Source organism: Sceloporus occidentalis, unplaced genomic scaffold (assembly GCF_023333645.1).
Source record: "Sceloporus occidentalis isolate IW3139 unplaced genomic scaffold, rSceOcc1.0.p SCAF_1, whole genome shotgun sequence".
NCBI classification, from domain to species: Eukaryota; Metazoa; Chordata; class Lepidosauria; order Squamata; family Phrynosomatidae; genus Sceloporus; species Sceloporus occidentalis.
Window position 1 is genome coordinate 287,779,572 of NW_028316981.1, and position 26,398 is coordinate 287,805,969.

A 26,398-nucleotide genomic window follows, 5' to 3' on the forward strand; every position below is an offset into this window, starting at 1 on the left:
GGTAAATATGAAATGTATGAGCATGGGAGGGATAGGTCCTGATTAGAGTACATAATCCATTATTGTGTTAACTTCAAAGGCTAGCCATTTTACTAAGGTCATTTATAATTTCATTATGTAGCTGACAGATTTGGTTCCTGAATATGCCAATTTTCCTTTTTCCATCTCTTCCAGTGTCATGGCACCCAGGTTATAAAAAAAATTACAATAAAGTGCAGGCTGCCAGTGAATGTTTACAAAGACTATGTAGAGCTACACAAAAGTGTGTCAGGTCTAGGTACGATGCCAGCTCAAATTTTTAATGCCCTGGATCCTCATATTGGGAGAAATATAGTGTTTTAACTGAGTCTCTACAATTGTGATTCCTCATAGCAGGATGTGTGTACAAAAAGTGATATAGGTCCTGTGAAAGAACTATGAGAAGCACGTAAACACAAGATACATACAGAAGTCTTAAGAGATGGAGTGAACAGATAAACTGTACCAAGATGCCCACAAAGCATAGAATTCTCACAGATATGCCACAGAGACAGATCCAGAAGAACAAACAAAACTGTAGCTCCCAAACTGAGGACATCTGGGCACTTTGATTGTAGAGTAAATCTATCCTGTTTCCAGACATGATCATAGTGGTTATAATTTATAAGATTTCAGATGAAAATCCAACCTGCTGGATTTATTCGTCCATAAGATATTTCATTGGATGTCATGGTGCAAAGCATGAAAGTCTTAAATATAAAGAAGAGGACTCTCAGGTCTGAATTTTTTAAATTATTGTTTTGAATTGTGCTGACAGCACTCTGCATCCATGAGACTGAAGTTAAAGTGCACTACAGTTGCAGAGAGAGGCTTACTCCTGAAATATTTGAATTTTATCAAACTCTTCACTTTCTTAAATGGTGATGATTCCATGACTGTTCGAGAAACACTTTTCTACATCTCTAGTAGCTCAAACTGGTTCTTCTAACCTTCAGCTTAGTTGCTAGTGTTCTTGACACTACATTTCACACATTTTCCCCCAGTGATGTCTCTCTTGAAGTCAACCCTTTTTCCATCTGGGCAGCGGCCCAGAGGACTTTCTCTCGCCGCCGGAGCGGCGTTTTTCCTGAGGGGAGGGGCCGGTGAGAGCGGCCCCCATAAAGTTGGCTCTCCGGCCTCCCCGAAGAGGACGCCGCCCGCCCTCTTTCCATCTGGGCAGCAGCCCAGAGGACTTTCTCTCGCCGCCGGAGCGGTGTTTCCTGAGGGGAGGGGCCGGTGAGAGCGGCCCTCCATAAAGCCCGCCCTTTTCCACCGGGCTGCGGCCGAGAGGACTTTGTTTATATACCCCTATACCATCAGGGAGGAGTGCCAAGGGCAGTTGCCTGGTGCCGCCTTTGCGGACTCTTAGGAGGGAGGGAATTTGAGAAGGGGGGTGTAACTATATTGTCAGGGGGATTGTTGGACATGGTTTGTAAGTGGCTTGGTGAGGGAGAGGGAGATGCGGCTGTGCTAAGAGGAGCTCCCATTGGAGTAGTGTGGGGCAAGGGGAGATACAGCGGTAGGAGAGTGGAGTCGTATCGTAAGGGAAGGCGGGATCGATGTGTAATATCTATCCCACCTTCCATCCACTCTCCTAACCAAAGAGGTCTGAGGGTCAGTCCAACTGCACCACAAACTCTGTCTCTGCTCCTGTGCAATGCCAGGTCGGTTAAGAACAAGTCCCACATAATATATGACCTTGTGGAGGATAAGAACTGCGACCTGGCTTGCATTACTGAGACCTGGTTTGGGCCTGAGAGTGAAGCGGTGTGGGCACAGGCCCTCCCTGCCGGGTACTCAGTGAAGGACCAGATCAGGGTGAGTGGGCGGGGGGGGGGAGTTGCCTTGATCTATAAGAACACCCTTTCCTTAACCAGGAACCATGTCCGCCAGACAGACTACATCGAGTGTATATACCTGTCCCTGAAGGCTAGGGACAAGTTAGGGATTCTGTTGGTCTACAGGCCACCCTGTGCGCTAACAGACTCCCTGGCCGAGCTGACACAGCTGGTCTCGGAGCTGGTGCTGGAGTCCCCCAGGCTTCTTGTCCTGGGGGACCTCAACATCCCCTTCGAGGCCAGTCAGGTTCCAACTGGTGCAGCTCGGGAGTTCATGGCTACCATGACTGCCATGGGCCTGTCCCAATTGGTCACAGGGCCCACGCATTCTGCGGGTAATACACTCGATGTTGTCTTCTGTACGGACATGGAGTCTCCGTGGGCAGAGGTAACCAATATCTCTGCCCTGTCATGGACAGATCACTTCCTGGTTGAGGCTAATATCAAGGCTACTACCCAGATCCCCCCCGGGGGTGGCGGACCTATTAGAATGGTCCACCCTCGAAGGCTGATGGAACTCAAAAGGTTCCAGGAAGCCCTAGAGGGCTATTTGGTTGGAACTGACGGCGATTCTGTTGATACCCTGACCAACATCTGGGATGTTGATCTCTCCAGGGCTATACACAGTATCGCTCCTAAGTGTCCTTTCTGGCCTGCTTCTAATAAAAAGCCCTGGTACACGGAAGATCTCAGGGCAAGGAAGCGGACTGCGCAACGACTAGAGCGCAAATGGCGGAAACACCAGCACTTATCCGACAAGACACTCCTAGAGTCTCTTTTGAAGGCCTATGGAGTGGCAATTGGTGCAGCTAAGAATTCGTTCTATGCTGCACGAATTGCGTCCGCGGAGTCACGTCCAGCAGAGCTGTTCAGGGTTGCGAGAGAGCTCACTCAACTGGCTCCCCCCCTGAACCCACTATTGGAGCCATCTAAAGCCTGCTGTGACGAGTTTAACAACTTCTTCGCGGATAAAATCTCTCGGCTAAGGGCTGATCTTGACGCTGTTATTGGTTCAGAATCAAGAGTAGAGGCGTCCAGAGCTTCCGTGGACTCAGTTGTACTGGATCAGTTTGAGTCTGTTAGTACCGAGGATGTGGACAGGATCCTCAGTAGCGTTAGGAACACGACCTGCTCCCTCGATCCCTGTCCTTCATGGCTGGCAGTTCAAGGGGGAACGGTGACAACAGAAATGTTGTGTCACATCGTCAATTCATCTTTCAGGGAGGGCTGTTTTCCATCTAATTTAAAAACGGCCATTGTAAAACCTTTATTAAAAAAGCCCTCCCTTGACCCCCTAATTCGAAATAATTATCGGCCTGTGTCACTGCTGCCATTTTTAGGGAAGGTGATCGAGAGGGCGGTTGCCTCCCAGCTGCAGAGGGTCTTGGAGGATACAGATTATCTGGACCCATTTCAAACCGGCTTCCGGGCGGGCTATGGGGTTGAGACTGCCATGGTCGCCTTAGTCGATGATCTCCGTCTGGGCATGGACAGGGGTAGCGTGTCCCTGTTAGTGCTCTTGGACATCTCTGCGGCCTTCGATACCATTGACCATGGTATCCTTCTGGAGCGCCTGGGGGAGTTGGGTATCGGGGGCACTGCTTTGCAGTGGTTCCGTTCCTACCTCTCGGGCAGATTCCAGATGGTGGAGCTGGGGGACTGTCGCTCTGACAAGAGGGCCCTTACATCTGGGGTCCCTCAGGGAGCGATCTTGTCCCCTATGCTATTTAACATTTACATGAAGCCGCTGGGAGAGATCATCCGGAGACACGGGGCACGGTGTTATCAGTACGCTGATGACACCCAAATAGTCTTCTCTGTGTCTCCGACTGATGCAGTGACTAGGGATGGCATCTCTCCGCTCAATGCCTGTCTGGAGTCGGTAATGGGCTGGATGAGGGAAAACAGACTCAGCCTGAATCCAGAGAAAACGGAAGTGCTTGTGATAGGTTCTCCTGGTCCTGGGAAGGAGGTTTGTCCACCTGTTCTAAACGGGGTCACGCTCCCCGTGAAGGACTCAGTTCGCAGTTTGGGGGTGCTTCTTGACTCGTCGCTTCGCCTGACTCAGGTGGATGCGACAGTTAGAAGCACCTGTTATCAGCTTCGGCTGATACGCCAGCTGCTTCGCTACCTCGACCGGGGGGACCTTGAAACAGTGGTGCATGCACTGGTAACCTCTCGACTTGACTTCTGTAATGCGCTCTACATGGGGCAACCCTTGTACCAAGCTTGGAAGCTGCAGTTGGTTCAAAATATGGCCGCTAGGCTGGTCACTGGTAGCTCCAGGGCCAGCCACATAACACCGATACTGAAAGATCTACATTGGCTGCCAATTCGCTTCCGGGCCCAATACAAGGCGTTGGTTGTTACCTATAAAGCCCTAAATGGCTTAGGCCCAGAGTACTTGGAGGACCGCCTCTCCCCATACAATCCGCCCCGCACACTCAGGTCAGGTGGGAAAAATCTTCTGAGCGTTCCCAAGACTAGATTTGTATCAACGGCGCAAAGGGCATTTTCTGTTGCGGCCCCGCAATCTTGGAACGCTCTCCCTGAGGAGCTCCGCTCAGCCCCCTCCCTGGAGTCGTTCAAGAAGAACCTGAAGACTCATTTATTCTGTCAAGCCTTCCCTCACATGTCCTGATTGTTTTTTCCCCTATGTATTGTGGATTGTATTGTATTGTATTTTTAGACTGATTAGTAATTTTTAACTTTTTATGATGGATTTTAATGATGTATAACTATGTTTGGTTTTATCTAGGGTATTTTTCATTGTTAAACTTGTTTTCTTTCAATTTGTATTGTATTGTATCTGTATTGTTTGTAAACCGCCGTGATCGTAGGAACGGCGGTATAGAAATAAATTTCAATCAATCAATCAATCAAACCTTTCTCAATCTGATATACAATGGACCCTTGTTATACACTGGGGTTTGGTTCCAAGATCCCCCATGGATAACAAAATCCGTGGATGCTCAAGTCCCATTAAATATAATGACATAGGAAAATGGTGTCCCTTATAAAAAATGGAAAATCAAAGTTTGATATTTCAAATTTATACTTTTTTAACATTTTCAAACCATGGATGCTTGAATCCATGTATAAAAAAATCTGTGTATAAGAAGGGCTGACTGTACTACAGAGGTGTTATAGCTTCCATTACTTCTAGCCAACATGGTCAATAGCTACACTGTCTGAAAATTATGGGAGTTTTAGCCCAATACATCTAGAAGGCACTGGGTTGAAGACGGCTGGTGTAATCTGAAGACATGATATTTTAAAAGCATCCAGAAAAATAGGTCTGGAGTATCCTGCAGATATTGTCGTTACTTAAGTTTTATTCACGTTTCAGGGACTTGTCCACTTTTACACTTTTTCTGATGTTGTTGATCCAGTATCTAGTTTGTTCCATAATTTGCCTTGTGTGTAAAGGACCTTTCTGGATATTCAAGAGCTCTGAATTCAGTACCATTCTAATTTCTGCAATTCTTGGCTGGCCTGGTTGCTGATAAAAGGGGCAGACCACTTCATGGGGCTTCGTGGTGTAGGCAGTTTTTGTGCATTGCATGATACTCAGTTCCCTTCCCTGCCTTGGAGAAACTCTTGAGTGTTGCATGTAGCTCAGTAGTTTCCTCTCTGCTTGATTAAAATACACACACGTGCACATACACACATACACACAAGATATATATATATATATATATTTAACATTGTATTTTTTCCCTTCCCCCAACAGCTGGCTTACCCCTTGCTGTTCTAAACTTGGCAAAAATAAAGCCGTATCAGAGGGGCTTTTTCTGTAATGATGACAGCATCAAGTATCCGTTCCATGACAGTACCATCACATCCACTGTCCTCTACACAGTGGGCTTCACTGTACCTGTTTGCTCTGTAAGTAGCTAAATATATAGGCAGCTGTGTGCTGAAGATCTTTATTGTGCACTGAAAACTCACCATATGACAGAAAGTTTTGGCTTCAATGTACTTGGCTGACTAAATATTTACAGTTACTCAGAATCATAAAATTCTATGTGTTCAAATGATTACTTCTCTGTCTCAAGTAACACTGCTTTCTTGTCATGAGTTCTTCAGTGATAAGCTCTGTATCTGTTGAAAAATAAACTGGCTTAAGCCCATATTGGCAACTGGTAATGTTAAAATATAAATGCATGTAAAAAGCTGGCCTAAATATGCTAAATATCTTGATCTTTGACGCTAAGCAGGTTCAGCCCTAGTTAGTACTTGGATGAGAAACTGCCAACGAATACTAGGTGCTGTAAGCTATATTTCAGAGTAAGGAACTGGCAAAGACACCTAAACATTCTTTGCTAAGAAAATCCTGTGAAATTCATGGGGTCACCATAAGTTGACAGGTGACTTGAAGGTGTGTGTGTATGCGCGCGCTCTCTCTCTCTCTCACACACACACAGAGCAGGAAACAAATAATGAAAATCATAATCAGTACGAGAAAAGACTCATTCATAATTGGGGAAAAAAACTATTGTCTTTTTACATTGCAACCGTGTGTCTGTTTACCTGAGTTCAAATCCCATTGAATTCAGCAGGACATAGTTTTCAGCATGTATAGGATTCTGCTATTAAACTGCCTGATTATTACAGAGCTTTTTTTCCTAGTCACACAGCATTCATATGATAATTTTGGATCCTTCATAGTTGGTTTTACAATAAGACCTAATTGCAAGAAATCATGATTAAACAACAGTTTGGAAAATGTAGTTTGATCTGGGTATTACCTTATTTATTTATTTAAACTATTTTTGCAGCTAGTTTTGTGACATATTGTATATACCCATGTATAAGCCTAGAAATTTAAGTCAAAGAATTGACCCTAAACTGAGTTGACTTATCCATGGGTCCATTTAAGTACTGTATCTTAACACTTATTTAAAAGAAGGAACCATTCCCTGTTGAAAGGGGTATAATCTGTCCTGGAAGCATGACCTCCCACCCCACTCTCTCATCCATCCAGCCTTAAGAGTGAAAACAAACAATTATATCTGATGAAAATTTTTACTTTCTTTGACATTGTTTTATTTTGCTTCATCCTTTAGGTCCTTTCTAATATGCCCCTAAATTTTACCCTCAATTTATCCACCGGTCATATGAAAACTCATGATGTCGACTTATAGTCGAGTATATACAGCAGTCAAGCAGCTCATGTATGAAAAACAAAAAATGTAGAAAGCAATGAACAACTGAAGTAATTTGTAGACACCTTTTCTTTAGTATTCATTAGCTGGTGTGACATAGCCTTGTTTAGAGCTGGATTAAAGTGGCTGACAGGTCAGGATTGCATTTGTTGGTTTTGTAATAGCTTTACAGCATTTTCTTTGTGTCTGCTTCCAAAGTTTGCAAAAATTCCAGCCAAAGATACCTTTAAAATTCCCATTAATTCATTAGCTCTTTGAAATTAAATCAATCAATACTTATCATACTGCCAAAAGATCTTATTAACATTGCTTTTCACAGTGACAGCAGATAGAGTAATGAAATGGTTTCCAGGTGTTGCATGACTTGGAATTAGGGAAAGGTTGCCTACTTGATACTCCCCGCATATAAAATCTCCTTGGCCTAATTCCAGCGCAGATTTTAGACATACTTGAACACACTCAAATCAACTGATTTAATTATGTCTAATTCTGTGTTTACTTTAGGACCCTTTATACAGCTAGATGTCGAGAACAGTTCTTCCCTACTGTTCTCCTTCATATGCTAGTAAATGAATATGAGCAGAATAATATTGGAAAAAATGCTTATTGATCAGTTAAAAAGGTGGTTTTTTTAATGGAAAGAGATTTAGAATTAAGCATCCCTATTTAATTTCAATGTGCAATTAAACTGAACACTGAGAAGCTTTAACAGTAATGAAATGCAAATTAAGATTCTTAGTGTGAACCTATGCATGTTTAAATGTAAGCTTGACTAAATTCAGTGTGGATTATTCTCACATAACCGTGCATGAGATTGTACACTTTGGGAAGAAGGTGTGGAGAGATTCAGTTTCGACTTACCAGCAACCTTGAATCAATAGCTGTAGCAAGTACATTTCTATACTGCTTACCGATGTACTAATCATCAAAATGTTTGGCCACATCTTGAGGAACTGCTTATGAAAATGCCTTGTGAACATCATAACATGTGTAATAGCTGAATGCTTTTAGATATCTTGCTCTTGAAGAAAAACAAGGACATTTGTTGAAATGCTTTGAGCAGTCAAATAAACTAAACTGCAAAAATTACAGTAATGTGTTACAGTAAACTTCCCTGGAAGTAATATTTCATTTTCAGTCTACACTGCCCAAAGTCAATACTGCTCGTGTATTTGCTCTTTACTTCAGACACATAACATTACAGTGTTAATACTCTAGATCTCCATAAAAGCAAATAAAAATCTTGACTCTTAAGCTTGTACATGCTGCTGACACTTAATGCCCAATAAGTTACTTCAACTAAAAAAAATGCTGTTGGAATACAGGAATGTCACTTGTGTTTTGACAGCTCTGTATATGAAGAAAGCTACTTGTACATTAATATAGCCAACATATATGCCTTGCTAGTGCCACTGTCAACAAATGCACACTCTTTAAACTGCACTTTTCCGAATATAACTAAAAAATCAGAACATATATTTGCCTCCCCAAACATAGAAAATGCATTTTATCACAATTTAAATGTCTTTGAAAATGGGTGCAATTTTTTCTTCAGCGTATGGATTTCCCCTGGTCATATCTAGTAGTATAAAACTGTTTCAAATTGCACATTTGAGAAATAGGGAGTATGAGAAGTTCAGTGAAAATCTTTATGCACTAATAAGACTTTCTTTTTTACAGTAATGAGAAATGATGTCCATTTTCTTGTATGTCTCCTTACCTGACACCCAGTGCAATTTTATACAGCACAGTATTTCTTGAGAAGGAAGCTTTACTTCTTTCTCCCATGTAAGTTTATATATCACTGCAGCCCCAGGTGCTTAAAATAAAATTGGTATCAAAATAGACAACTACATCCATCCAGCCACTCCTGCATTGTTTGAGTAAATGGAAAATGGTGCAGCTAAAAATGTAAACTATTATTTCAGAAATGGGTAAACATTCTATCTTCAGGGTAGCTTTCAGCCTGAGGCATTCAGTGGTAGTTTTGTAACCTAACTATTCTGTAGGCAATATTTCAGAGGAAGGAACTGGCAAAACCACCCCTGAATATTCCTTGCCTAAGAAAAACGTTCATGGTGTCACCAAAGTCAATAGGTGCCTTGAAGGCACACTCAGACTCCTGAATAATGCTACAATGTTGCTGGTCCTTAGATTATCTAATCTAAATCAATAATGAGTAATTCCTACAAAAGTAGTTACAGATTCTTAGCAGTCATTATTTTAACTTTAGACAGAAAAATAAGGAGTGTTCTTGAACTAGTTCAGGCTTCCCCAATTTGATACCCTACAGACGTTGTATTGGACTATAACTTCTACCATCTCCAGCCATCATGACCATTGACCATGATGGGAGTGTAGTTTATCACACTTGGAGGAGATTTAGCTGGAGAAGATGGAACTAGATTATGTTTCCTAGTTAATAGCTTTCCATGACTAAGGACGTCATAATTGCTACTACCTAAGTACTCTGATGTACAGTTGAAATGTGTGCATATTTACTGAGAAATCATTTGCACTTTGTCCAATTTAATTTATTCTTAGTAAGTATGTGTTGGACTTAACATGCTACTTCTGAGAGACACTACACACATACACCCCCACGGTGTCCCAGAAAAGTTAAATAAAAGCTGTCATATGTTAAAACTAGCATGTCTAGGTTAACCCAGAACCTGGCTCTTCACCACTGAACTTGAAACTGGTCTTTTTTCTTCTTGTTTCTGTGATCATTGTCAGCTGCTACCGAGCTGGAATCTCCAGTAGGAACAATTTTTGTAAAGGCCTCAATTACTGTTTAGTCAAATAATGTGAAGCTGGTTTTTCTCATGAATGCACACGCAAAAAAGCATGTCAGAGACAAGTGGATGAGTAATTGATATTTATGTGGGGCTGCTCCTTTTTTGACTCTCCTGCAGAACCTGAAACCAGTCAGCTTGTCATTGTTTGTTAAGAGTTTGAACAATTGAAAGCAAATTACATATTATGACCCAGTAAAATTTGATGATGATGTCTTGACAAATCCTTTTAAAAGTTGTAAACACCTTACATTTTTCCTGGGCTGACCTGTTAAATCTGACCTCAGGAGTTGTGTCTCTAAAAATAAAGGTAAATGTTGTTATTCCACTACACAGTAGAAACAAACTCAGCCAATATTATGACCTTTATTCTTCAGGTGTGTTTTTTATTAGGTTTCTTTATTTTAAAAGTAGATGTGTTTTCAAAACTTGGTTGTGTATGCTTTTCAAACTCCTGCTCTCCATTTTTATGCAAAGCAGACTTCTCTTCCAAGAAATGAGAGCAGCTTCAGGTGCGGTAACGTTCATTGGGATTATGATGGTGATGTTAATAATAATAATAATAATAATAAATTTTATTTATATACCGCTTTTCCAACAGATCAAAGCGGTTTACAAAGATGCATAAACAATCACATAAATAATTACATTAGCAAATATACAACTAAAATTCAACCCCTTACCTTAACTAAATACAGTTAAATTAATCAAAATACAATTAAATTAATAATATTAAAGTCTATTAATATATACTCTCAACTCAATATCAAATATCCAAATACAATCACAGCAACAAAATCTCATTAAAATACAATAAAATATAAAATAGATAACAATTAAGAAAACAATCAAATATTATCAAATACTATCTATCAATACTATCAAATTCTAACAACCACCTTATACTACTATATACTCCTGCTGTTGTAATATTAGTTCATGTTGACTTGGAGGCTTCACTGGTGACCCGGTTTTGAGGGGTGCCGCTCCCACCAGTCCCTGCCTCCTCACACCTGCACATGATGTTTCTGGCACTGGGGCTGGAGTGCTCTGGTGTCCTGGCTGGCTTGGAAACTTCACCAGTGAGCCGGCTTGGACGGGTGCCGCTCCCACTGGCCCCCGCCTCCTCACAGCTGCACATGGTGGTGCTGGTGCTGGCACTGGTCTTCTGGGCCATCTGGGGATGCAGCTAGCAAGCTGGTTTTAAAGGAGCCGCTCTCACCTGGCCCTTCTCCCTCCTCAGTCGCCTCGGCTGCTCTGGTGCTGGTACTGGCACTGGTCTTCTGGGCCAAATGGGAATGCAGAAAATGAAGGATACATGGGATGAAGAGCCATATGAACATAAACCCTGAAGTGAGGTGGATGCTGCAATAAGAGAGATGGCAAAAAACAAATAACCAAGAACAGATGATATTCCAATTGAACTGCTGCAATCCATATTGACAGAGTCAAGCCTAGTGCTAACCAACATATGTCAACAGATATGGAGAACACAGCAATGGCCAGCAGATTGGAAACCATATACATCTCCATCCACAAAAAAAGGAGACCCAAAGGACTACAGCAACTATAGGACCATAGCACTAATCTTCCAAGCAAGCAAAATTATGTTCAAACTTCTGCAATATAGACTCCAACCATACATGGAGTGAGAAGTCCCAGAGGGCCAAGAAGGGTTCAGGAAAGGAAGAGGTACTAGGGACCACATTGCAAACATACAATGGCTAATGGAGCCCATTAGGGAATTCCTAAAGAAAATCAATATGTGCTTTATAAACTATAGCAAGGCCTTTGACTGCAAAGATCATGAAAGGCTATGGAACACCCTTAAAGAGATCTGATAGTCCTGATAGTACTTGGGACAAAAGGCTATTGTTAGAACAGAACACAGAGAAAAAGAATGGTTCCCAATTGGCTAAAAGGTCAGACAAGGCACTGCATCTTATCACCCTACCTGTTCAAATTATATACGGAACATATTGTAAGAAAAGCAGGCTTGGACAAAGAAGAAGGAGGAGTGAAAAAAGGGGGAAGGAATATCAACAATCTTAAGATATGCAAATGACACCACAATACTAGCAGAAGACCTCCCACACATGGATCGACTACCAAGGAAGATCAAGAAAGAAAGTGCAACGGCAGGTCTATTGTTGAACATAAAGAAAACAAAAATAATGTCAATGGAGAATCTTGAAATTCAACCTAGACAATGAAGAAATAGAAGTGGTAAAAGAGTTCTCATACCTGGGATCAAACATGGATAGAAATGCGGACTGCAGCCAGGAAATCAGAAGAATAGCAATAGCAAGTGCATTTCTATACCGTACTTAAGCATTCCCTAAGCTAAGCCAATTGCCTCCAACAAGCTGGGTACTCATTTTAGCAACCTCAGAAGAATGCAAGGCTACGTCGAGCCTGAGCCCCTGGCTTGTATTGAACTCACAACCTTGTGGTTAGTGAGTGAGTGGCTGCAGTACAGGCATTTAACCACTGTGCCACCAAGAAGATTAAGGGACAGTGGCTGTGAAAGAAGCGAAACGATTCTAAAATGCAAAGATATACAACTCAGCACAAAAGCTAGAATTATACAAACCACTGTATTCCCTATTACCATGTATGGATGTGAGAGCTGGACAGTGAAGAAAGTGGATAGAAAGAAAATCAATGCATTTAAGATGTGGTGCTGGAGAGAGTGCTGGGGATCCTGTGGATGATCAAAAAGACAAACAAATGGGCAGATCAAGCCAGAGATTTCCCTGGAAGCCAAGATGACAAAACTGAGCCTGACATACTTTGGGCACATCATGAGAAGGGAGGACTCACTGGGGAAAAAAAACAATAATGATAGGAATGGTGGAGGGAACTAGAAAGAGGAAGGCCACATGCTAGATGGATGGACTCAAGGAGATCATGGATATGAGTTTACAGGACCTAAGCAGAGCAGTGTCAGATAGGAAGTCTTGGAGATGTCTCATCCACAGGGTCACCATGTGTCCAGATGGACCCGAGGGCAGTTAACAAAAAATTACCATCATGGCTGGTTTGGCTTGAAATTCAGGACTAATGGTAGCCAGCCATGACCCCCTCAGCAGGTCATTATGTTACACTTACATACTCTCTTCTGTTCCTTTTCATTAAAACATTACCTTTTTGGAGTATGGCTTCCGGAATCCCCCAAATGTCATGGCTAGTGCCCATATGAACTGGGCTATCTGAGGGTTATAACTTCTCCAAGCTTTGCCTCTAGCTGACAACAATTCTGAGCACAGTCCTCATTCAGCAGTTTTGTTAGATGTTTTCCCTTATCTCTTTTGGATGGTGAGAAGAGGTACGTTTGCAAAGGCCCCAATTAAGGATAAGATGATAGGCTTGAATCAGTGCAGCACTTAATGCTGAGCTGAAATATGGGCTTGGCATTCAATAAAATGAACCATTAGAATGAGCACACTGTTTTGACAGTCTTTGAAAGTGAAGGTACACAGTCAAGGAGAACACCGTTTGCTTTGCTGCCTGATACAGAACCTGATCCACCCTGCTTTCCATAAGAGAATGGTGAATAAAATTCTGTATACCATATGGTGGTGTTGATCACCTTCTTAAAAGTATGATCCGTCTCCAACCACCATTCCCTGCAGGTGAGCTGTGACTCCTGTGTTACTTGTTGTTGTTGTTGTTATTATTATTATTATTATTAAACATTATTTATAAAGCGCTGTAAATTTGCATTGAGCATTTGCCAAAACAGTTTATGGGGAAAATTGTAACCATAAGTAGCATTCCTTTCCTCCTTTTGACATGCTTGAGAACTGGAATCTACATTCCTTGGCAAAAGTGAGATAATCTTTTGGGAGTGTTGTTCTCTCAGAGAAAACATTGTACATCTTAAAATGCAAATTTTCATTGCAAAGAGCAAACAAATATGGTTTGCTGAGCCTAAATAGCAGCATCAGTTGAAATTTCGGAAACCTGTGGTGAGAGAGAAGGTGTGCAGGAGTTTTGCTAATGAGCTTCCCCTGTTGTTTTACCCCTTACCTGTGACTTGAAGAATTTGCTATAATATTGTTAATCAGGCACATACTTGCAAGTTTGTGTAATGATCAAAGATCATGGAACAGAGATAATTTTCTTGCAAATTCAGATTTTTGTGTGTGCTTAAGCCCTGCATTCAGTCCATGCCTCTGGCCTTAAAATAGTAAAGCTTTCAATATTTATGACAACTACAGGGAATGTCTGGTTTTCCCAGGAAATGGACTGGGAGAAGCAGCTTGTTGATTCTCACAATATGCATTAATCTTGCATCAGAAAGCTTCTTCAGGGGAGTCCTTGCTAGCCATTTAGTGAATTAATACTTGGTTGTAGTTGTTGTTATTGTATTTATTTATATCCCCCTTTCCCCAAAATGGGATTCAGGGTGGCTGATGATACTGAAAAACAGTACAATTAAAAACATATATAATCGATACATTAAAATAGAATTAAATTATTACAATATTAAAACAAATTGCATGTTGAAAAAATAAAGACTTGGTTGTATGATTCTGCATTTTTCTAACAAAAATCGGGCTTTTAACATTAAAAATTAGGTGTCTGTGTATACGTGTGTGTGTGTGAAATATATTTATAATTAAAATTAATTAAAAAGTAATTCTTCCTTAAATATTGTTAAAATGGTTAACATTTTCTCTACACATTACTGAGAAATAAAATACTCCTACTCATGCTACATTTATTATTAGTAAATTTGCATCTATATATACTTGAATCTTAAATGTAGTTAAGTGAAATTTAAAGTCATATTGATTATATTGGCTATTGATGTTGAGCTAAAAGGATCTAAATAGACTGTGGTATTGATTATCTGAGAACCAGTGTGCCATAGTGGTCTGAGCGTTGACTATGACTCTGGAGACCAGGGTTTGATTTCCAGCTCTGCCAATGAAACCCACTGTGTGACCTTGGGCAAGTCATACGCTCCCAGCCTCAGGAAAAGGCAATGGCAAATCTCCTCTGAACAAATCTTGGCATGAAACCCTCATGATAGGTTCACCATAAGTCAGAAACAACTGGATGGCACACAGCAACAATTGATTATTTGCCTGACCATGGTTCATTTAGTCCCTTTTTTCCTCATTGGCAATGCTGCATTAAATGATGCACTAACACATCTTAAGGCAAACTATGATGCCACTTCTTTAAAAGTATGTTTTTTGTGAGGGAAGGAAAGATAAAAAAAGGCTTGGGAGCTACATATACCATGTGGCCTGTCCTTTAGTACCTCTCCTTATCCTACCTTCTATTTCCTGAGGTGGCTGTTGCCCAGACGGCACTAACCATATATAAGATTTTATGTAGAGAAAATGGAAAACCAAAGAATGGACTTTAAAAAATGTTGGCAACTCTTGGGTTTCAGTTTTGGGAGAAAGGCATGTTGTAGTAATGATAGTGGTGGTGATGATGATGGAATCAGGCATGACATAACAGGCATAACAGGAACATTCTCACTGTGACATTTGCTGCAAGCCCCACATCAGTGCAGAAATGACCACCAGCAGGAAAAGGTGAGAAATCAGGTGGACCACAGGCTATGTATGAAACATACATTGGTGAGTAGTTGCAGAATAGCATTTAGTGAGGCTGGAAGTGGTCCTGTTGGTGTTTCGCAGTTCATAGAAAGTTTGAGAGAGTTGGTGCACTTCATAATTTGGGAAGCTAGACAACTTCATCAGCTATATTTGCAATGTCGTTTTGCTTCCAGAACCTGTGCAATGAGATGAAAAGACAGCAGTGCTACATGAGAAGCAGATGTGAATCCACCATAGGACCTTCTGCTTTATTCCCAGGAATACCTCAGCTCTTTCTCCTATATATAAATATTTGTGTGTACAACCAATTGAATGTGCATGGTGAAAACCTTCCTTGTACAGCTTTTGCTTCAGGAATTTCTGTGACATATATAAAACCTGTTTTAGCACTGTGCCAAGATGAACATTACTACTTTCCTAGGAGGAGAAGCAGGTTTTGTGGGTGGTGAAAGTAGAAGGCATATACATCATTGTATTTGGTAGCATACTTGTCATCTATAAGTATTCTTATTTAATGGGTTTTCATCTTGTTACAACTGAATTCTGTGGCAACAGACTCGTCCACTGCATAGAATAATGGAATCAGAACTGAGAGACATGCACTCAGATTTCAGGTAGCTGTATTCCATCTTGCTATAGTAATATCTATCTTGGGCCCAGAACAGACAGGCCAAATGAAGCAGTTTCTGGCTGCTTTGGAGGCCAGACACATGCTTCCAAAGTGGCCCAAATCTGTGCTCTGATACTTTGGACTGGATCAAAAGGAGCTGGGATAATCTGGCTCCTGGCAGCACAGGTTGGGTCCGGCAACCATGGTCAACTTTGGGAGCGGGTTGGCGCAGTCCCAGCCTGCTTGCAGCTGGAGTGGACTCAGGCAGCTCGTGCACACCTGTCTGCTCCACTCCCTATTTTCATTTTCCTTTACCTTATAAAAAGGAATTGTTTTTTTAAAATGCTAAATATGATGAAAACTGCTTTACACACTACAGTTGAATATCCTTAAAATCCTTAAAAATATAAAGCGTGAATTCAGTAAATATGTATTTACAGACATTGTACTTTGAGAAGTCTGGCTATGTTCACATATCTTGTTACATGTAAGCATAATGGGAAACCCAAGTTAGCCTCTGATATGTGAAATGCCCTTTTAATATAAAGATAACTCAGACAAGATAGATTTTGTCGGTTGTACATTAAAAGAGCTTTATAAATGTTATGAAAATCCTGATATAAATGCTAAGGAAATGATACTGAAAAACAAACCTAAAAGGTTCTTAGAAAATTATTGTGACTAGCTAGACCAGTGGTTCCCAAATTTTGGTCCTCCGAGTGTTTTGAACTTCAGCTCCCAGAATTCCTGACTTTTGGCCAAGTTGTTGGAGCTTCTGGGAGCTGAAGTTTAGAAAATGTGGAGGACCAAAGTTTGGGGACCACTGAGCTAGACTGATGGCACTTTGCAGTCATTAATGCTGAGTTTTGAGCATGGCATACCTAGGCTCAAATCCATACCCATCTTACTTGAGTGCCTTTAAGGTCATAGCTATTTTGCCTGATTTACATCATAAGATTATTTGGGAGGTTAAAATACTACCTTGAACAAGACAGAATGCAATAAAGAAAATCTTCTAATGTTTCCTGTCAAAACATGTCTTAATTAAGGTGCCTGGGCAACAACAGACTTAAGCCTTATGCTTGAACTCCTTTAAACATATTTGCCAAACTAATTCAATTACCAGTTTGATCAGCCTGAGCCTCAAAGGGACTTGTGCAAACAGAACAGCAATCTCAGAAAATAAAGCATATGAAGAACACTGAAATCTAACTAGAAAAACAGTTTCAAAGGAACTGGATGTCCATCCTTATTACTGGACTTATGTATTCCGGTACTAATTTCTGAATTAGTGTCCTTTTGTGCTGTTTGTACATGTTTTGGTTCATTCTTCCCTCCAAAAGGGCTGAATGCTATGAAAGGGTGTGGAAGACCTCATTTGAAACTGGGTCACAAAATTTGGGATCATTTATAGACAATTCACCATTGTGAAGAATTGAGTATTGGGATGGTGATAAGAGTTGGAAAATTTCTGGAATGTTGAAACCATGAAGGCAGGAGTTTTTCTAGGATTTTTAAAGGAGGAAAATGGATATTGGGAGTGAGTGAGGGAAGAAGATAATGGATGTGCCTACACTGGCTGAAATCCCAGGACTCACCTGGTAGACCCAGGCACACAGCGTTTGTGATTATTTGCAGGCAATGCGAGGCTTTTCACCAAAAATCTGATTTAAACACTGCCCTTTACCTTGCTTTTGCCTGGAAAAACTTAACAATCATTTGTGTGCGTATGTATGCCTATCTCCACAGTAGTGAATGAGTGAGGAGTTACTGAGCCAGTGCATATATGCTGTTCCTCTCCTTCCCCTTCTGATCCCTCCATCAGCCTTGTGTTGACCTTTTTTTTTTTTACTGCAATGAATGTTTATCTACAGATCTCTGCATGGGTGAGTGAATGAACAAGTGAATGAGGCAGAGTGCTCTTTCCCTTCTTTTTCATTCCCCCATCTGGTTCCCTTCCCCTCTGAATGAGTGGCTGATGGAGGGGATTGGACTGACAAAGGAAGAGGGAGGGCACATACTCACTCACTCACTCACTCACTCACTCACTTGTGTAAAGATTTGCATATATACATTCACTGCAGTTAAAATGTCAACACAAGGCTGATTGGGAAGGATCAGTGGGGAAGGAAGAGGGATGGCACATGCCTGCTTGCTTACTCAGGTGGTGAAAAGGAGGATGGAGAGGGTAGCCCAATCTTTCTCCTCACTGTTGATCTCATGGCTGAAATAAAATATAAATAAAATTAAATGTTATTTTTTCTGTCTTGTTTGTTTGAATGTGTATGCACATTTAAAGTTCCCTCCCTCACTGGATGTGAAGGAGAAAATGGAATTGGATTGGAGAGGCATCCAGTCAGAGTTGATCCAGTAGATTGACAGGCAAACAATAACAACTATTGGTTGATAGGTTGATGCATGCAGGGAAAAGGAGGGAGGAATAGGAGCAGACATGGCAGTGTGACTGAAAATAATACAAATGAATGGAGATGTGTACCTCACCCTTGCACTGAAGTAACTTCGCCACAGGAAATGTGTGGCTGGTTACGATGATAACGTCTCAATGTGTCTATACATGTGTGACATTAACAGGGTTACTGCGAGGTCATTGTGGGGGGGTCACTCCAGACCAGGCAAATGCAAAGTGAGGCTGAATTCTTTTCATCAGTGCATACACCCCCGTAATATTTTTCATATCCTTCAAGGTCTAAACTGAAACCTTTCCAGATCTAAAAATCAGAAATGACTTGAAGGCACACAACAACAACAACAACAACAACATGATGCATGCCCCCAAAATGGCCTGAAGCTGCTCCAACACCACACTCCAGTCCTCCTGACCAGAGCAAAAAAAGAGCCAGGATAATCTGGTTCCTGGTGGTGTGGCTTGGGTCTTGTAACAGCAGCCCACTTTGTGAGCAGGCTGTGCGGTTGCTGCAGTTCTGGCCCACTTGCAGCGGGGTGTCTTTGAGCAGCTCCTTCCTACTTATCTGCTCCAGTCATTAGTTGCTACCATGTTTCTGTTGTTGTGTGCCTTCAAGTCATTTCTGATTTTCAGTGAACCTAAGGCGACTCTGTTACAGGGTTTTCTTGGCAACATTTGTTCAGAGGGGTTTGCCTTTGCTTTCCTCTGATGCTGAGAGTGTGACTTGCCCAAGGTTACCCAGTGGGTTTTCATGGCTGAGTAGGGATTTCATCCCTGGTCCACAGAACCATAGTCCAAAGCTCAAACCATTACACCAAAGTGGCTCTCACTGCCTCTATGTTGTAGGTTGGATATGCTTGGCAGAATCCCTGACTGCAATATCTGAAGATGTTCAGTGTTTGGCAGCATTTTAAAGATTCCTATCAAACTTCAGGCTCCATGTTTGGTTTGAAGTCATTTTACAGGAGTCACAGCCAGGAAGCATATATGAACATTTTATTCATAATTCTAAAATAAAAATATTTCCTAATCCAAAATTTCATGGAAAATATTTTTCTCCTTTTGCATTATTATTATTATTAAACTTTATTTCTATAGCGCTGTAATTATACACAGCGCTGTACAAAGTCGGTAAAATTAGAAGTAAATAAAAGCCTGCCCACGGCGTACATTCTAAGATAATAACAATTAAAAGAGGAATAGATAAAATTACCATATAGAAAGGAAAAAACAGAGTAAAAACATCAAATATCAAACAATTGCATATTCCTGTTCAACTCCCCTTGCCTTTGACATCACTAGAGGATAAGCACAGTGGGATTTATATGCATGGGATGAATGCGTTTGTATTGTGCATGGTTCATTTGTTTTCTTCTATGGTCAAAAGAATCAGAATACATGTGTATACAGAATAAACAGAACCACCCAATAGGCATTGCAAAAGCTTTTCTAAGCTTTTCCACAGTGTGAGTTGCACACAAACATAAATCTACTCACAGCTTCTGGAAATGTGAAAAGCAGTTTTCATTGTGGAGTGAGTGGGTGGATATGAGCAGGTGCTGTGTATTCAGAAGCATGTCTAGGTACAAAAGGAATTCCATCTTTTCCCGTGCTAATTTATAGCTTTAGTCCAGCCTTTGATTTGATGTCTAAGTGATGCTATATATTCTTGTTCTGTTCCTCCTTGCTTTATTGCAGGGATGCAGAACTTTTAACCCTTCTGATGTTTGGTCTGTGGCTTTGAGAAGCTCCAGCTAACATAACCAGTGATAAAGGATTATGGGAATTGTAGGGCCATAGGTTCCCCAGCCCAGATTTGTTGGCCTAGTGAAACATTTGTAGACATATCTCAGGACATTATTCCACTACTCCATTTCTTCCTCTTTTATATAGTTTCTAAATTTAGATGATGGCACAATGACTCTGGGCCTATAGTGTTCTGCTTTATCTAGTGGACAGCAGGAGAGGGCCTAGTATAGTGATATCTTGTGGTATATTAGGTTAAAGTAGAGTCTGTGAGGAAGAAAAGGAAATGGGTACTGGCTGTCTGGTATGGCTTGTGAAAATTCTAATAATACAGTACATTACTGCTGATGATGGAATCTACCAGTGCTCACTGGAAAGCTGTCTTTCAACTGTTTGGACTAGAATATTCCCAGTAGTTATTTGGAACTGGAAGTATGCATGCTGCTTTAAAGGCAGAGAGTCATTAAACCTTTTAAAAAAACTTGTTATGGTTTGAGTTTCTCTTGCACTAATTTGAAATATGCAAATAATGGCAGGAAAAGAAGATGAAAGTTAAATAGCAAATTGAATAGAGGATTCTTGGACCAGGAAACTCCATAGTGTTTTCAGCAAGCAGAGTTGCTGTTTGTATTAAAGAAGCTTAAACACACACTTCTTGGACTTTGCATGGGGTCTGGTGTGTAACATGGAACTGACTACCAGAAATCTTTGGCATATTCTTTAAAAATGGTTTAAATCAAATTTTTGATCTTCAGAACTGTTGAACAGTTTCAGAATCTATGGATAGTGTTTTGCTGAACAACTGTAAACTGTGTAAGGTTTGTAAATTGTGGAGTCTACATAGTTGACAACAGATTTAGGCTTCTGTGTCTGTCCGTCTCCTTTCCCTAGTGACTATATTTCATGGATACTAGCCTTCCTCAATTTGAGTACCTTCAGATGTGTTGGATCACCATAGCCAGCATCAGAGTTATAGTCCAACACATCTCAAAAGCTCCAGTTTGGAGAAGCTGTGGTCTCTGTTAGGCCTTCAGCTCTTGGAGTAGAGTGCTGAAATAGGATTTGGCAGGCAAGTTTGTAACAATTTTGGCTCAGATTATTCTTGCAGAACCCCCCCCCCCTCCCCGCCCATGTCAGTTGTTTTCTCTGCCTGCAACGAGGATGTTAATATTGGGCAAACACTTGGCAACACTTGGGTGGCTGTGGCTTTGTTTTCATACATAAAACGGGCCTCAGTTTCTAAAATGTTTTAAATGAATACATTTTAGAAACTGAGGCCCATTTTATGTATGAAACCAAAGACTAAGATTATCAACCTTGCAATCCTGTAGAGGGGTTTGATGGTGGTTAATGTGATTTTACTTATTAATTTCCAAGAACATCTGATGCCCAATTCAGATTATGTCAATGGACAACTTCCATGAGTATATTGTGACATGCAATGTTTGGGTTAGTCATGTGGTTGATAACCCACACCTTTGATGGGCCTGTTTATTTTCTTGGGAGTTGTAAAAAACATCCTTTTAAGGATTGGAAATAATAGAATCATAGAATTGGAAGAGATCACAAGGGCCCTCCAGTCCAACTTCCTGCCATGCAGAAATATACAAAGTACCCTCAACAGGATGGCCATCCAGCTTCTGTTTAGAAACCTCCAAAGAGAGAGACCCCACTAGACAATGAGGCAGCGTATTCTACTGTTGAACAGCTCTTACCGCCAGGAAGGTCTTTCTACATAAGTGTTTATCAAACCTTCTGGGACTATCCAACACAAGGTTGTACTGTGTGCCATACGCGGGCACACTGTACATGGCTTTCAGTTTATGCTGAAAACTGTGCGACGGAAGAGGCAATGGTGTGCACTGCATTGTGCGCACAAGCCCCATTGTTTTCAGTGGGGCTTGAGCATATGCGGTATTTGCCTTACTCGGGAGTCTGGAATGGATTCCCCCATGTAAGGGAAGGGTGCGCTATATATATTTTTCTGAACATCTCTATCAAGAATTTATACACTCTGTCTTTTCACCATTCATTCACAATTTTTTTTAAATGTAATTATTTCATTTTCATTTACCGGTATTTTAAGCCTTTTCTTAAACTCTGCTATGAGTATTTCACCTCAGACTCTTTTATGTGTGAAACTAATTATCACATCTCTTGGAATTTTTCATCCTTTATGCATAAGCAGAATTTTGCTTAGAGATTGCTTCTATCTTCTTATCAAATTCTTCATCAGAGCTGTCCAGCAAAGCTTTTAAGACTGTCTGTTTTAAACCAGATAGGTCTATGGAATGGCTCTTAACCTAATCTGTGTTTCGTTTGAGTTTAATGACATTATCATAATTCGGTTTCATTCCTTTTCCAAATACTGCTGTAAAATGTCTATTCCCTTCAAATTATCAGATATTTCCTGTTCATGTTTATGTGTAGTTGTTGTAAGATTCTGAACTGATGCTGTGATCTTTTTGTACTGTTTTCCAGCAAGCTACTTAAAATGATTTACTTTTCCTATAATCTCTAATGAATCCAGTTTCTTCTCTAAATTACTATTATGTTCTGTTATACATTTATTCAAATATAAAATCTGATTAGACATCTTGGATATAAGGTTTGCATTTTAATGAGCTCAGGGTCAGTTTCATCTAGCCCAGCTCTGGACATTTTTTGATAGCCTTATTTATGATGTCATGTAAATCATTGTCTGTTTAAATTCCAGCATCACAGGCAATATTTACTTTTACTTTTCTAAAATATGGCTTCTTTGTAGATCTTTTAAACCTGGAGACACTGATTCTATTTCCTATTTCCAATCCAAATTGCCACTTAGTTTGATTTTCAATTTTTGACTGGAGTGCTAGCCGTCTCTCTCAGCTCACTTTCAGATACTTCTTGATAAAGACTACCCTTGGAATATTTACAATGCAAATTGTTTGCACTCAAGCATAATAAATCAACCAAGCAAGGAGGGTGTTTGAGTTCTTCATCCTTCTTCAGCATGGACCATCCAAGGCTCATCAATAATATTGCAAATCTTTGGAGAAGTTTCTACCTAGCTGATCTTAATGAATACTTGTAGTTCTTTGGCAGGGAATGTTGTGGTTTCCAGGGTGTGTATTTCTCTCAGAGAACACCCCAGCCCAGTTCTGACCTGGGGGGTTATCTGGGCTTTGTGTTTCTGCCCTTTTGGAATCCTTCCATATCTTTATATGCTTAAGGATATTACTATATTCCGCAAAGCTAGGAGCAGCACACAAATTATGCTGCTAATGGTTGCCATCTCACCAGTTACCCCTTCATCTTGAGCTTTTGTAGATGTTTTAAGAAATAATTAAATATAAAGGTAGACAATCTCAGAAAGTGTAATTCTTGCTTTCATGCTGTTCAGAGCTGGTTTCCTTTATATTTTGCTGCTAAATTGATCTTGCCTATTATTTTCTTATGTGCCTCGTTTCTTTACTTTTTAAAGAGTTTTTTAAAAAAACATTTGCTAACTTTACATCATAATTTGTTAATCCTCTGCTTATTACATTGTCAGTTTTCTAATTCATTTCCCTTCCTCTTATGACATTGCATTAATACCTAGAAATACATTCCAAAACCCATGTTAGTGTAACAGTTTTACTAGGCCAACCAAAGAGGATTAAAAAGTGTGCAAGCTTTCACGATCTTCTTCTCATACAAGATGTTACTGAATGGTGTTGTGGGGCAAGGTTGCTGATAGGAGAAAATGCAGATGATATTTGCATGGCCCCACAGCTGAAATTGAGGAGCAGAGATTTGCAAACATTCAAATCTAGCAGATGAGAAGAGGTGAACATAAAATTATCATGTCAGAGCTTAATTTAATGTCTGTATCTGTCACCTCCTTTGTATAAATCTGAGACTGCAAAGGCCACATGACTTCAAGGTGTTTCCCCCCCACCTTGTTTGTTATAACATCTTGCCTGATGAAGACATATGTGTATGCATGTGTATGTCCCTTCAGGTCACCTGTCGACATTAATTTTTCATAGAGTTTTTATTTAGGCAAGAAAGACTCAGAGTTGGTTTTGCTCGTTCCTTTTTCTGAAATATAGCTTACTACAGTACCTGGTCTTTGTTGGTAGTCTCCCATCCAAGTACTAACCAGGCCTAACCCTGCTTAGCTTCCAGGATCAGGTAGGATCTGGTGCCTTTAGGGTATTTAGGCAATGAAGACATATAGAGATCTCAAAAGCTTACATGTTTGTTTTTTTATTTTTGTTTTTAATTTTTTTTCTGATGTTTTATAGTGTCCTTGCTTTTTGCAGAAATAACTTTCAAGTTTAGATGTATACAGATGAATATGCATTATTGCCTGTCAGGTTCATAGTGAGTTGTGTCTTCTCTGAAGTTCTCTTTGTAGATGAGGCTTGTTAAAATTGCTTCTAATCGCTATCAGTCCATCAGATTACAGATGCAGCAATGAACTCTGTAACAGATATCTCAGCTATACTTGTTTGCATTGGCTTTTTTCTTCTTCATCTATTTGAGCTTGAACTTCATTTATTTGTAACTGTACAGTTGCAGTACAGTTACTGTACTTGTTTGCACAGGCTTTTCTTCTTGATCTGTTGTTTGGGTTTGAACTTCAGTTTGCTTACTTCCATAGAGACTCCAAACATCATCAGACTGTAGTAAAGTCACCATAAACTCAATAAAAAGATGTAATATTTTAGGCTTCAGAATCCTCCCTTTTAAAAGTATCAGTGATGGATATTGTCCATTCAAAATATATTGCAATAAAGATATGTTCTCATAGAAGAAAGAGTTGAAGGTAGAAACTAGCAGTGATGCTAGATATAATTTACAGAAGAAACAGTGACCAAGTTTTTCCATGTTCCTTTGCATTGTTTCCTTTCTCTTCCTTCATTGGCACACTTACCATACAGTTTCACAAAACACAGGTGTCTGTCTCTGGCATTGACTAAGGAGGAAGATGCAAATTTGGGTTGGATATGGGTAAAAAACAAATATAGAGAATATAGAAGAATTGCCTTAAGAATCGTTCTAAGAATGCTCCCCTCCCCCCTTTTTTTTTTGGCAATCTGAGTGTCCGTTTAATACTCTTGTGTGGGTAAAGAGAAACCCTGAAAGGTTTTCCTGTGCTTTTCTTTCAATCTTGTTCAACTCAAAGCTTCAAAGCATACTGAACCAGCATTTATGGGAAAGGAAGCTGAAATGGAACAGCTATCTGCATGTCTCCTTTGTGCTCTTGCTTATTGCTTTGGATGGAAAATGCTTGGGGTAAAAACTTTCTGAAACATCCTGTGTAATATAATTATCTTATTCTTTTTGCTAGCTGGCTTGCCTTTTGCAATTCTGACTGCAAGGCATACTCCCTTCAAACGAGGAGTGTTCTGTAATGATGAATCCATCCAGTACCCTTACAAAGAGGACACCATTTCATATGAATTATTAGCGGGGATTATTGTTCCTTTCGATGTAATCGTTGTAAGTTTACATCTCATTTTCTTCCATTACCTTGCATTTGAGAAGTTACCATGCCTTGTTTGCGATCATATAAATGTGATGTCAGAGGAGAGTGTTTACATATAACTCATCAGGGTGGGAGAGTCCACAATCTTTGAAAAAGCCAGGATTTAGTTCTCAAAATGGAATTCCTTCAGGAGTTAGCATCTGGTGTATTTATGAATAAGAACAAGCTGTCTTGAGAGCTAGCATGGTGTAGTGGTTGGAGCACTGGGCTATGACTTTGGGGATCAGGGTTCAATTCCCTGCTCAACCATGGAAACCCACTGGGTGATCTTGGGCTAGTCACATACAGTCCCAGAAAACCCAGTGATAGGTTTGCCTTAGAGTCACCATAAGTCAGAAATGACTTGAAGGCAATCAATGTCCACAACATAAACTGCCTTATGTTGAACAGAATTTACATACAACTTAGAACCTTTGCAATTCAGTTATGTTCTAGTCCTTTTAAACTTACTTGTTTGCATGCATAATTTGCTTCTTTCCAAGGCCTTAGAGGAGCTAACACTATTTTTTCTACTTAAAAAAACCACACCCGCAAAATATCTAGGTTGCTTGATGTCTAAATGGAACAGTTAAAGAGCTGAATCTACTGACTTCTTTTAACTCTTGTTTTTTTAAAAACTCAACCAAAATGGAATGTTCTTGAAGTGCCTTCAAGGGAAAAATGTCTTAAGTTTAGGGCACGGGGAAACAAAAGCAGAC

General features: G+C 40.4%; 1 protein-coding gene across 2 annotated transcripts in view; it reads left to right on the forward strand.

The window, feature by feature from the left end:
• Window positions 1-26,398, forward strand: part of LOC149324029 (phospholipid phosphatase 1) — a 125,104-nt gene that overhangs the window by 26,311 nt on the left and 72,395 nt on the right. The window contains exon 2 of one of the 2 annotated variants that reach the window (XM_089495620.1): window positions 5,590-5,744. In XM_089495620.1, coding sequence (XP_089351746.1) covers window positions 5,590-5,744 — 155 coding nt within the window. Of the gene's footprint in view, window positions 1-5,589; window positions 5,745-25,502; window positions 25,655-26,398 lie in introns of both variants that reach the window. The other variant, XM_089495626.1, reaches the window with a different exon arrangement.